Source organism: Dermacentor silvarum, chromosome 7, assembly GCF_013339745.2.
Source record: "Dermacentor silvarum isolate Dsil-2018 chromosome 7, BIME_Dsil_1.4, whole genome shotgun sequence".
NCBI classification, from domain to species: domain Eukaryota; kingdom Metazoa; phylum Arthropoda; class Arachnida; order Ixodida; family Ixodidae; genus Dermacentor; species Dermacentor silvarum.
Window position 1 is genome coordinate 69,379,631 of NC_051160.1, and position 14,017 is coordinate 69,393,647.

Consider the following 14,017-nt stretch of genomic DNA (forward strand, 5'->3'; position numbering starts at 1 on the left):
CCCGGCAGGTGTGGAGGTGCCACTTGGCCGTGCCGTCACCGGGCAGATAAAGCTCGGAGCCACCGCGACGGCGGCAGGACGCTCGTTGACTCTTTGGCGAGTACATGTACCCTTGACGTGGGACGACCAAAGAAGATCCGGACACCCGAAGAAGTAGCTGCTCATCTTGAAGCGTGTCATGCGGCCAAGCCAGAATCCGAGCATCGGCATGAGCCGATTCGGAATACCGTGCCTAGCGTCACTTGGCATTTCCTAGCAAAACATAGCCAAGCCTAGAAAACCTGGAGAGATGCTGTGTCGATCACCAGCTCCGCTGTTTACTACTTTAGACGACTAGATTCACACCACCTTGCACCATCGGCCGCCGCACATTAGGCCGCCGCTAATTGGGCCACTGCGCCTTCGGCTTCGCATACATTCGCGCTGTTGAGCGTGCCGGCGCTCCTTGAAGGCGCGCTCTTCCTCTTCCGAGCGAGCGGCATGGTTCTTACCCATACCGAATCCAAGGGTCAACTGATGACGTCGCTATGGAAAAGGCTATGTCAAGGTACAATGAGACACAGCTATTATTAAGTAGACTATTAAGCTTTATCACTGACGTTTCGACATGCAACTTCATAGACTCGCGTTTGGGCAACATCGTTCATCGCTCCGGTGCATTGCTTTTGTCTCTTTAGGTCCCACATGTGACAAGGGTAGTTCAAGGGCATGTTATAGGTCCCTGAACTCACAGAGATATTTGCCATTGAGCTTGGGCCCTTCCAGCCCTATCACCAGCATTGGCTCACAAGACTGGGGTATGTGTCATTGTGCTTGGACCCTTTCTTCACGATCACCAGGATCGGCCCATTTTTTTCTAATTGTTGTTCTACGCGTCGTTTTGTCTGCGGACGCGATCCGCTAGAACCTAGCCGTATACAGCTTCGCTGTAAACAGCCCAGATGGCTTCGCTGGAGGTTTCTTTCTTAGAGTGGACAGTACGAAAAGATGTATATAGTATGAGGATGTCAGGGTGATATAATAGTATAAACACTGTGACTGTCTTAGTGGTGACGGTGACACGAACTTTATTTGGTCCTGAGAAACTGTGGCCCGGGGATCATTTTGCGTTTATTCAATAAATATACAGTTAAAAGTGTGTATTCTATTCCTGAGCATTTGTATAACTCCATACATATGCACCATGTTATGCATAGTATAAATATATGCCAAAGTACCTATGGGAGATCACAGTCATCCCAGAGCTCCATGACGCCACTCCCCTGGGTCTTTTTCGTGATCCATTCCTTCGTTCGCTGTACCTGCTCGGCCGTAAAATAATTTCGCCAATCGCCGACGATTCCTTTGCGGACAAAGCCCGAGCCCTCGTGCATCTCCTCCTTTATATCCGTCATGCTTTTCACCATTGCAAACGTCTCTGACTTATCTGGTGCAGCTTTAAGCATCAGCTTTGCCATGTCCATTGGTTTGTTACTGAACACGGCCTTCATGCTTTCCAGACTGCAGGCGTGGATGACTCTCTGAAGAAGGTCCTCGTCTTTTCGTAACGCAGTTCCGTGTTCTTCGCCAAGGAAGTCGGCGATTTTGAGCACTTGCTCTCTGGTGTTCCACTTCAGTTGTTCGTATGTCAGGAAAAGGATATTTTCTGCTCCTCGATGCTCGTACCATGGCAGAAGGTGATCGAAGTAGTCGCCGTAGAGGACCTGGGCATGTAAAAAGTGATATTTCTTTACTTAAGAATACACATAGTTGACTCTATGAAGACAAGCAAGCTCGCCAATTAAGTGGACAGAGCATGTGCTTTCTCATCTTGTCTGAGGTAATCTACATCGATTCTCCTGTCTTACATTCGCTTAGTGCTTAACAGCTCTTTCTTTGAGTTCTTACCCAAGGCTAAAAGGCCATTTCACACGATGTAGTGAATTTCCTAAATTCAACTATAAGCTTAAAACTATGATTTATTTTGAAAGTACAACACGAAATAAAGGTAGTTTGATTGTAAGACACTTTTTTTAGGTGCACCAAGTTTGCCAATTTTATTGCAAAAGCAATTCTACGGACCTTCCAGGCGCACTTCTGCCATCGGCGTCGCCGTCTCCATGAGGTATAAAGTCCCAGGAAGGTAAAATCATCGTCGCGCGCCGTATGCTGTAAGCGCGAGTGAAAGTGTGTGAGGGGGAGCCGGCGATCGCGGTTCAATCTCACGCACGTAAGGGAGGTAAGCGGGAAGGAAGCGCGCCGTCTTCCGTCGCGCCCAACCCTCCGGTTGGGGCTTAGGGAGGGGGGCGCGTTCTACTCCGGGCGGCCCCGCATGCCCACCCGGGTCGCAGTATCTTGAAAGCCACCTGCTTCGGGGGCACAGTCCGCCGTGCACTGTGTTTTCGCGGCTTACTTCACCTTGATGCGAGACGCAGTACGAAGGTTAATTCGCTCGCTGCTGCAGCCGCGCTTCCTCACTCCAGCATTGTGATAGCGAGTTTCAGCGGTCACAGGGTGAGATGTATACATCTTTGCTTGAGCGCACGTGACACCGTTCATGTTCGTTTAGTTAGTATGCCTATGTTTACAAGTTTATACAGCCGATAAAGCTACTATCCTTACTTCGTATAGCTCTCCACTAATTTGCTATCGCAATCAATGCTTAAGCCAAAGCTTTGTCAGTGCTTTAAATAAAAACAAAAAAAATGAAATATGTAAATCTGCAGGCTAGTATTTTTCAAGCCAACGTAAAGAAAAAAAAAAACGAACCTACGCACTCTGACAGTGCTTGCTGTATGGTCGCGAAATAACGAATAACACAACATAGCAGCTGAGGTCCAGGAAACATATAGATGTATGAAATACCCTCCTAAGACCTTCGTACAATACATTGCACATTGCCTTCAACTTTGTTTTTCTAAATTTACTCGGAAGTGATTACGCAAAGCATTCTGGGTATGAAGTATCGATATAGACCTCTCTATATAGACCTCTAAGTATTGAACGGTATTTATGTAGACCTCTGTGTCGTCCCAGACGGCGAAAAGAGGCCTTGAGGTCTTTTTTGTAGTCGCTGAGAGCGCGTGAACATACCGGATGCGGCAGCAATATGATAATGCAGTAAACGTAGCTTCATCTTTATCTCAATGAAATGTAGTTTGTACCATGGCAAACATGAGCTTTTGGCATTTAACCAAGGAACCTATATTTAAAAAAATGTTTTTAACATTCGTAACATAACAGCGCACAACAAAAACCACCTTGAAGAGCGATTATCTCACACAGCGGTATTCGAGTCTCGGGAGGATCTGTGATTGGTTCGTTTTTACTAACACTACAACGGCACATGATTACTGCGGATCATGTTTAGCACGATGGGGTTGAAGCGCAAATAACGTAAGGTTATATAACAGAGATTACATGCTGGGTGTTAAACCAGGATTTTGGAAAAGATGCACACATGAAGCGATCAAGACCAGTGACCTAATTGGTTAGTAGTCATGCGTAGTTGCACGGGAGAACTTATGAAATGCATTTATCTTGCTAGCCTATTTAAATTTGAAAAAGCAGTAGGCTGTATCATGGGCGCAGCGGCTAGTGGGTACGTGAAATGTCTTGCGCGTGCTACCGATGGTGTATGGGCACTAGGGTACAGAAATTACGTAACCAAATACAGAACTTTCATTTATTCATGCATAAGAACTCACATGGATAGCTTATGTTACACCTAGTGCGCGTCTTACGGTTTAAAATTACAATCATGCTCGCTACCTATAGAGAGTGGCCCAGCTTGTTTTCAGAGGATCTTTGGACACTACGGTAAGGAAATTACAGTCCCTACTAGCGGCACCGAATACTGCCCTGCGTCACTTGAGCCCCCCGCACTATTAAATGCTAGGAGCTCCTGCGCTTGCCTCAATCTCCTGTGCTTGAGCTCTCTTTGAAGATGGTGAGAGAGAGAGAAAAAAGGTAAAGGAAAGACAGGGAGGTTAACCAGAGGTTATCTCCGGTTGGCTACCCTGTACCGGGGGAGGGCTCAAGGGATGCGAAAGGAGAGAGAGAGAGAGAAAAAAATAAGTAAAAGTTAAAAAAGGGAAGAAAGAAAAGAAAGTCACACACACACACACAAAACAGAACCGTTTCTGTGGGCAGTTCTTGGAGAAAGGTACCGCTGAGCGAAGCCTACCTCATTGCCACGCGCAAGGCTGAATTCGCTCGGACGATGTCATGAGCGGCGCGACAATGGCGTTATGTACACAATCTACACATGCATCATCGAGTATGCGCACGAAGTCTGCGAAGGCGTTCTCGTGTTGCATAGTGTCAACGCTTCATCCTACGTAACACAGTGCACAGTCACAATTTGTCACTGAGTCTGGTGTCTTATAAATAACGCAGCAGTGCCTTCAGGGCGGCTCGCGCCGTCGTTTGTGTAGGCCAGCTACCAAGGATGTTCTTTTCTGTTATTGGGCATTTGTCCGGCTGATCAATCGTCTTTGAAGATGGACATATTCCACCGGGTCAAAGGGATTGGATATCTCTGTCAATTTTGGACCCTACGTGTCAAACGCATTGGGGCCCATAACCATGCAAGCACGAAATTTGTGCAAAATATTACTCCCCTTTAGGCTTTCTTATTCGTTATGAGCACCGTTATCAGATTTATAAATCATACCTACTCTGCTATAGCAAGCTTTTGGAAACGCGGCAGTTCTTGGAGAAAGATACCGCTGAGCGAAGCCTACTGCATTGCCACGTGCAAGGCTTAATTCGCTCGGACGATGTCATGAGCGGCGCGACAATGGCGTTATCTACACAATCTACACATGCATGATCGAGTAATGGCTGCACTCCTCTACACAACAATATGAAAGTAAGCCGCATGAAATCTATTCCCGCATTAGAAATCATACATGCTTAACTTCTGATGCAGCTTGTGGGGATCCTGCTCTTTATCTTGCAACCATGCCCCCTGCATGTTAATATTCGCGCCGCCATGGTTAAAGACGACGGGTGGGAATTGTCATTCCTCTGTTTTGCACCACGATTGCCTTCTTTCTGGGCACTGTTTTGTCAAACGCGTGGGTGCCATAACCAAGCAATCGTAAAATGTCAACAAACTGTTGCACATCAGGAGATCCTATATCGCCCGATAAGCACTGATTTGAATTTGATGAAGGAGTGAGTACTCACGATAGCGAGCATTCCCGCTCGGATCGACGAACTTAATGCCGAGCTATGCCTCTCTGAGCGCTGAGCTAGGGGCTAAATTTAGCTGTCAGTTAGTCATGTGTGCCATGACAGCGGCGGTAACTGCGCGAGTGACACATGCGTGACAGAATAATGCTTTCCTTCCTCAATAACCTGATACGAAAGCAAGGCGGGTGGAAGTATGTTTGCAAGGAAATACATTAGAAGTCCATAGCATGTTTTCGTTAGATGTGGTTTTAGCTAGTGACCCCTTTCGACCGATTTATTATAAGTTAATCATAACTAATTGTATATATATATATATATATATATATATATATAGCTAGAAATACCTTTCAGTTACGATTCATTTTCTGAAAGGTAGACCATGCTCACGAATACCCTGTTAAATTTTTGTATGCCAATATTGTCATCATCATCATGTTTTTATTTTCACCACTGCATACGCAAGGTGAAAAGGGAGAGCCGTAAAAAAAGCCGAAGGTGCTTCGGCTTGACAAAGCTCAATATATTTAAGGTGAGTCGTTTTTTCCTAGCTCTGAAGGAGACCTGCAAGAACGACAAAGAAATGTCTCACTGCGCGCATGCACATGTGCAGATGGTTTACAGCCTTTTCATCCGTGATTGACAAAAATAATTAGTTTCCTAACTCTGTTGTAAAATGAAGTGGTCATCCACGGCATCTAGGCTGCCACGTCTACACCATATACGCGAAAATGAAAGAAGGCCATGGTTTCAAAGGATAATCGATAAGCTATCGTTCAAAACGAATAGAAGCACGCTCTTTGCTGTTATTTTTTGTGACCGGCATGGAGCCTTCTTTCTTGGCACATAGGGTTAAGAATGATGTAAACAAGAAGGAAAAGCGCGTGGTGAAGTTATTTCCTTCTTGATATTTCAGTGGTTTTCTTCAGAGCCCGGAAAAATAAACCACGTAAAAATCCCCCAATGGTAACAAATCATTGGATATTTGTGAAGACAGCCTCCGTCTTTAGCAACCAAACTTGTGCCCTAAGACAAATATTTAAAATTGTGCATATTTTCAGTGAGATAATTAGGCAAGTGCATTTTATAAAATCATAACTTTATAATTTTATAAACTCGGGCGAGTACTAGCAATATCGCTTCGGTATCAGTTGCATAAGTTGCACTACATTTTTTGTGCTTCTTTCAAGCTTCATGAACCACCTGGAGCTATTATAATTTATATTAGAATTGTGTAGATCATTTGGTTACGATCTTCAGATATTAGTGGCACACGGCTTTCATCAATTTTTATCGACTATTAAGACAGCGATTGAAAACCATCTATAATAATTTTCTTTTCTTCTGAGAAAATTGATGAAACTTTACAAATCAGCTACTAATTACAGCATAACTGACCGTTTTCTCCATCGCATCATACGAACAAGCCTGTGTTGGTATATGTACCATGCTATATTAAGAGCGACGCTGAATTTACGGTGACTTCGTTAGGTAATGTAGCTTGTTAGAAAAAAGCCAATGTTTCTTGATGTCGAAACACATTTATCGGCATTTTCATTTAATGAAAACGGAATCTAATGCACCATGGAATACAGTTAGTTGGCTCATATTGTGCGTACGTCTCGTGTAGTAGCAGGCGTGTGAGCCTTCTTCAGTCGACGATGGAGGTTATAACTCATTGTGAAAACCTGGGCTGCAGTATCTATTAACGCCGTCAAACGGACACCGTAAACGTGAACATCAAGTAAGTTCTCGTTCATTGGGAGCGTCATTAGAGGATTTTGACACGATGAAGATAATGCTGCTTTATGAAAGAAATATCTGGAATATTTGTCAACCGCATGAGAACCGCATGTAGTATCGGAAGGAGGCCTCGCTATTTAACTGGCATTGAGCAGTGGAGAACTGTCTTTCAGGAAATGGGCATATAATGCGAGAAAGGTCGCCACCAACTCTTTAACAAAATCGTCATAAGCTTTGATAAGAAAGCTAATCTTTTTGTAGCAAGCAAACTCCTCGCCTGCTTGCTAATCCCGGAACAATGGCAGGTTCCCTTACATGGCATTGGGTCGAAACATGACTAATTTTGCTGAGTCCTTCAACGTGTTGGCGACACTTTTGTGAAGACTAGCAGGCATTTCGCGCTCTGTACTTAGTAGCAAGGGAAGTCAGAACGCTGAATGTTGCTATAGATAAACCCTCTAGATGAAAGCAGAACTAGTTGTGCGTGCAGTCATCTACAGCAGTCTTAATGCATTCATGTCTCCGTGGCGGGCCACTTTCCAAAGACAGACACATCGCGTGAATGAATAAAATAATGACGACAAACAAGTCAAGATCCCTCCGGTTTCACGATGCATGTGGCAACGTGGTAAAAAGTTTACCTTTCCTGCCAAGTAGAGGTTCAGGAACTTCTCGAAAGAAACATCGGTGACAGCTTTAGGAGTCAGCCCCTTGATGAAGTGGTAGTAGGACACGGCACAGTCATAAGGATTCCTGGCGACGTAGATGTACTTGGCACTATCCACGGGTCGTAAGACGTTGTAAGGAAAATGTGTCATTACGGGACCATTTCTCAACGGGTTCTCTGCAGAAGCGGCTCCGGTCAAATCGATGAACGGGCTCATCAGTCTGAATTCACCCATGTTGGTGACCGGTGCCGCACGTGTCAGAATATTGTAAACAATAAACTGCGTCCAATTTGTACCGCATTTAGGGTACGTAACGACAAATATGTCTCCCTCCCGTGGTTTGTAGTTGACTGCAGAGAGGATAGCTTCATCCTTGAAGAACTTGTGCATCCACATGCCTTCGACGTAACGGTATGACTCTTCGTCCATGGTGGCGCTTTTCGTTGGCCCTGCGGATAGAAGTTATAAAATGGGTCGAATATTTTCTTTAAAGTGGCTTTGACAATAAGAAATTAAAATTAGTATGGAATTGTGAGGCAGCGTTTAAGGCAAAATTTCCCTATACGGCGTGATCATTTTTACGTTTCCCGGAATATCTCAAAATTGCTTCTGGTAGGTAGTAACATTCTTGTCTCGAGCTGGATTATTCGAAGAGGCGGAAATTATAAGAAATCAAAACAGATATTCAACTTATTAAAAATTCACTGACCTACTTCCTAACTTATTACCTCATGGAAGATATTGTAACCTGCGAATTATTGCCAGGTAGTTTGGAAGACATATCCACTTGAAATCAACCTCCAGGATGACACCCTTTTCGATATAATATTTTCTAAAGCGTGGGACGAAATACATGGACGCTCCAATTACTTTTGTGTTTCAATGAATAAAAGTACGTTTGTTAAAAATTGTAAGTGGGACAACACTGCATTTTTATTGCGAGTTTGATAGCGCATATATCCAACCTGACGTCATTCTGGTATACGTTCTAAGCAGATACGCCTTGCAAACTCACAGGCTACAGTTTGTAGTGATTAGTGTGCCGTAAAATAAATTATTAGGAAATAAATAAATGATTTTTCGGAATTCTTTGAAAATGTGTATTGATTTCTCATGCATCTAATGTCCGCCTCTATCAATATTCCATCTGAAGGACTGCAAATATGTTTTCTGCAACAAGCAATTTTTCACTGCTAAAGCAAACTTTAAAATATGATCACTCCGTTTATTCAGCAACGTTAAAGATAACAGTAGTAAAAAATTAAAAATGCTTAGATATTTATTATTTGTAAATCCATTAGTGATTAAAAAAAACAGTAAATCACTAAATGAACTGAAGCGAAAGTTCACCGTAATAAGAATGGGGGTGTCCATTCCTTTCGAAAACGAAACATTGTTCACTATTGTATCCTACTATTTTACATATGTTGTGTCCAACAATAAAGCAGTCATAATAAAGTAAAAGAAAACATGCTTATTGCTTAAATTGTTAAGACTGCTACTTGAGCTTAACGATAGTTGCAAGCGCTAAAGAAAACTCTGATCAAAATTGAGAATATTACTTAGAGCAAGTGAGGGGGTTTGACTTCCAACAGTGCAACATCTGACAATTCGGCTTTATGAAACCTTTATGAAACTAAAGTGATCATCCTGATAGTGTCATGTTTTTATAAGCGTTGAGGATGCGCGGGTAAGAAAAAAACACTATTGTAGACGAGGTACTACATTCTTGCACAGAGTCCTAAGGTGGGCATCCTTAACAGGAACAGAACCAACGGCGTATCTTTCACAGTGTCCTCAATTCAATGATTGGAGTCAAATCACCTGCCAAGAATACCGTCCGAAGTTCTGCAATTTTAGTTGCATAATTCGAGTCGAACTCGCCTTCTAGCAATGGCAGTTCCAGAGTTCTGTAGACTGCCATAAGGCAAGACCAAAGAGATGTGTAATGGAGTAAGGAAATTCAGGTAAATTAACGAAGCCGTGCCCAGTTTGCTACCCTAAACAAGGAGAGGGGGTGGGGGAAAGAAAGAGGGACAGAGATGACACGACTCTTGATCATATTTTCACATGCGCTGTCCGAGACCGCATCACCGCCAAGACGTGAGATCTCCTCGCATTGTTCGGCAAGCAAAGTACATTGTTCGATGTTCACTCACCCATGTAAAATAAATATCCGGCCGCGACTCATCGCATGCTGACTCACGACTCCCGTAAGGTTCACCGGCGGTCATATCAGGTGTCTCTCTTATAGAGCGCAATATTTTTGAACAAGATGTGTCGGAAATATATTGACGGATTACCACACGACCTTCGGCAAGTCCGTGGTCATTCTAGTGGAGAAAAAAAGGTGGTTCACTACGCTTTCGCTTCGACTGTCGTCCCCCTAACAAAATCACGCGCAAAGATGTTTACTTCCTGCGACCAACTGAATTGACGAGGCGCTCAGATTGTAACACTTAGCTAAATTTTTCTCCATTCTTGATATTCGATCTGGCTACTGGCAGATACCCATGTTAGTATCCAACAAGGAAAAAGCCGGCAGATCCCACGCCCTCTAGGAATCGATGTTATGCGAAGCAGTGTGCGACGAGCCTACCAAGTTAACGACACGACTATGAGAATCCCAAGACATAGGCGGCTCTTTCATGACCTACATGACACGCATGTCATGACATTTATGTCGTAAGTTCTCAGAAGTCCCTTTAGCTACACCTATAGAGCTTAAGGCAAATGACTGAAGAGCTCATGTGCATGACTGCGAATTCTACCACCTTTCTTTAGTGTTTCCTTTACTTAGTACCCACGTCCGAACCAATTTCAATGGTTTTTGAGTGTTTATCTTTTTCGCTGAGTCATTTTTGCTGTCATGCTCATTACTATGACGTCATGCTCATGAATATGATTTCTACATGATCGTTTAGTGTTTACTTCGCTTAGTACGCACGTCAGAACCCATTTCAGTGGTTTTTCAGTGTTAATCTTTTTTCGCGGAGTCATTGTCATTTCGCTGAGTCATGTTCATGACTATGACTTCTAAATCCTTTTTTATTGTTTCCTTCACTTAGTACCCACGTCAGAACCCATTTCAGTGGTTTCTGAGTGTTAATCTATTTTCCCAGAGTCATTGTCATTTTTCTGAGTAATGCTCATGACTATGACTTCTACCATGATCACTTTGTCTTTTCTTCACTTAGTAGCCACATAAAAACCCATTTCTGTGCTTTTTGAGTTTATTCTTTTTTCGGCTGGGTCATTATTATGTTAGCAGGCTGTTTCGTGACCTATATGACATGCATGTCGCGACATTCGTGCCATGAACTATCATTTATGTTTTTCATGCACTCTTGTCATGCTATGCCAATTTTCTACCACACCAAGTTAACAAAAGGACCATGAGAGCAACAAGACGTAGCCAGCTGTTTTATGACCTACATGACACTAAATTCATGACATTCATGTCATGACCTATCATTTATGTTCGTGATACACTCTTGTCATACTATGCCAATTTTGGTACATACAAAGCTAAGGAAACGACCATGAGAGCACCAAGACGTAGTCGGCTATATATGTATATATGAACGAGAAGAAAGGGAACCGACGGGCCCGAGTTTTATTAATCATAACATAAAAAGCCAACAAACATTGACACCAAGAACAACATAGGGGAAATTACTTGCACACAATTATTGAATTAAAGAAATGATAAATTCATGGAAATGAAAACGGATGAAAAAACAACTGCCCGCAGGTGGGGAACGAACCCACGTCTTCGCATTACGCGTGCGATGCTCTCACCATTGAACTACCGCGGAACCGTTTTCCCATCCGCTTTTTGAGGTATTTATGTTTTTCAACTAGAACCAACTCTGGGAGTGTTAGCCAGCGCCACCACTCACAAGCCTAGGGGCGGATGGGGAACATCCTTTCTGCCGCAGGCGTCACGAGCACGTGATCTTTTTGGGTGATGGCAACTGGTCAATAAACCCACATATGCTCCCTGAAGGCATCAATGTTGCCAGATTCGAGCCCTCGTTATGTAATCAACGAGAAGAAAGGGAACCGAGGGGCCCGATTTATAGTCATGATATCATAAGAAGCCAACAAACATTGACACCAAGAACAACATAAAGGAAATTACTTGCACACACTAATTGAACTAGTTTGAACATCTCCCCATCTTATGATGTATATATATATATATATATATATATATATATAAAGACAGCTTAGACCTTCAAAACGGCAAACGTTCACTAACAAATGCATCACATCTCGAACTCAGTCTGCCACCCTGATGGGTTATACGGTTGATTGTTATGCCGGTCGGGCTCTGCAATGCAGCTGCCAGATTTGAATGATAGTGTCTTGCATGGCCTGTAATTTCAAAACTTGCGTATGCTAATTTGATAATATCATAGTATATGCTTCCACATTGTCACATGTCCTGCGCATTGAGGAAGTGCTCGGCTGTATTACCAAGGTTGGACTACAGTACTTTTCAAGAAAAAAATTATAAAGCTCCCCAACCAAGGCAATAAAGGTTTTGGAGCACTTGTTCAGACAAGAAATAATTTCACCGGAACCTGAGAAGACTCCATCACATAGCAAACTCATCAAACAGTATCAGTAGAACAGTAAACTGTGCACATGTGACTAGGCGTGAAAACATTTTTTTTATTTAAAAACCACGGTGAGATGCGAAAAACTGCGTCTCCATGTATATGAACATCACCCCATGTCCTCGTGTTTGCTTTGGTATATATATATATATATATATATATATATATATATATATATATATATATATAGGAAAATCAGAAGCACAACTTCGCGGTTATCTTAGGTGTATTATTTACCCAACAGTTTCGGTAAATCCTTGAAATATCTTGAAAAAGGTCGGTCCACCGACCGAAACTGTTGGGTAAATAATAAACCTAAGATAACCGCGAAGTTGTGCTTCTGATTTGCCTAAATACGCTTGGCCCATTGAAAAAATATATATATATAGAGTTTATTTCTTAAACATGGATGTTAAATTAAGATGGAACTACGTGTACTACATTTCCCTCTTGCTGGCACGTCCCATATTTTCACGCAGTCTCAGTGATCTCGAAAAACACCTGAAGGCTGCCTTCGGCAGTCTGGGATGACACAGAGCTCTAGATTAATTGAGTGCTAAATCCCTCGAAAGAGGATGATAAGAATATGAGTAAACCACGTCTTTACAGTTACACATGCACCATACTTCTTGACCAGAATGAATAATTTGGATCATCACTTCTGAGAGAATTTACAAAAAATGCAGAAGGCAATGTGCAATGTATTGTACAAGCGGTTTTATGTGTACGGGCTTTTAGTTCGGCAGTGCTCTTTGCAAATGTCAGTCGGCCTTTGCTTATAATATGCCCAGCATAGCTACTGGCTGAAGTTGTCACTTAGCTTAAGTTTTAGCAGAGGTTCGTTTTCGTTATTACATGCCCTGGTTATGAAATAGTTGTACTGCTGAAACACCAGCCCAAATCTGAATCAAACAGCAGTGGGCTGATCCTCCTACCTCTGAGCCTTCTGAAATATCTTGCCTGCGCTCCGTTTGACGACGGCCGCCAAAGATAGTTCTTGAAGTAAGAATGACGCAACTGCTGATTGCACTACACGATGGAATGCTGTCACGGCCGTATGTTTTCTTGTGTGGTGCTTTTGCAAAAGCTCTTCGAGTGCCTCCTCCTCTGATAAGCTCGTAACGTGGCGCACTGTATTCACAAAGGGTCTTTGTTTGCACAATCACAAGTCTAGGTGAGAGATCTGAACCATGTTGGTGACAGCCACTGGAGGAACCCGACCCCGAACTGTAACTGTTTGTACACGTGACACCGCCTTCTGTTTCTGATGTATCTGACCAATCGGAGGGTTATAAGCATTCTGCTAATCACTGTGCCATTTTCGGAGGTTGCTTTGACCATCGTACACATACACTGTAAATCATGCGAACATGAACACTCGTTTACGTATGCGTGACTCATTCCGCAAGCATTGTTGACACCTGCTTCCATTGGTCGTTGGCACAGCAGAGAATGAATTAAAATAATAAATGCTCCTCAGATTTTTCTGCGTATTCAATAACAACTGATCGCAAATCAGATATTGTGTGCTTTTCAAGCACCCAAAATCTCCTGTCAGGCAAACGCGGGAAGCGCACAATTTTAAATAAAGCTGCTGATTATGAACCCTATCACATTCTGGCTAGGTGATCTTGCGGTCACGTGATGATAAATTTTTTGCCAGTCGCGTCTTAATTTTTAGCAGTGATATGAAGTGAGAACGAAAGCTTCGAAGCTTTGGCACTCGGATCAAAGTCAGATTTTTTTTATTCACAAGCCCTGCATGGTTGCCATTCGCCAGTTACCTTCACTAATAACATGCTCGTC

General features: G+C 43.0%; 1 protein-coding gene across 3 annotated transcripts in view; it reads right to left on the reverse strand.

Moving 5' to 3' along the window:
- Window positions 1-14,017, reverse strand: part of LOC119458176 (sulfotransferase 1B1) — a 42,440-nt gene that overhangs the window by 21,521 nt on the left and 6,902 nt on the right. Inside the window, exons 1-3 of one of the 3 annotated variants that reach the window (XM_037720004.2) lie at window positions 13,147-13,275; window positions 7,560-8,035; window positions 1,218-1,703 (exon numbers count right to left, since the gene is read on the reverse strand). In XM_037720004.2, coding sequence (XP_037575932.1) covers window positions 1,218-1,703; window positions 7,560-8,015 — 942 coding nt within the window. In that variant the 5' untranslated portion in view covers window positions 8,016-8,035; window positions 13,147-13,275. Of the gene's footprint in view, window positions 1-41; window positions 1,704-7,559; window positions 8,036-13,146; window positions 13,276-14,017 lie in introns of those variants that run through there. The other 2 variants (XM_049670809.1, XM_049670810.1) reach the window with 2 other exon arrangements.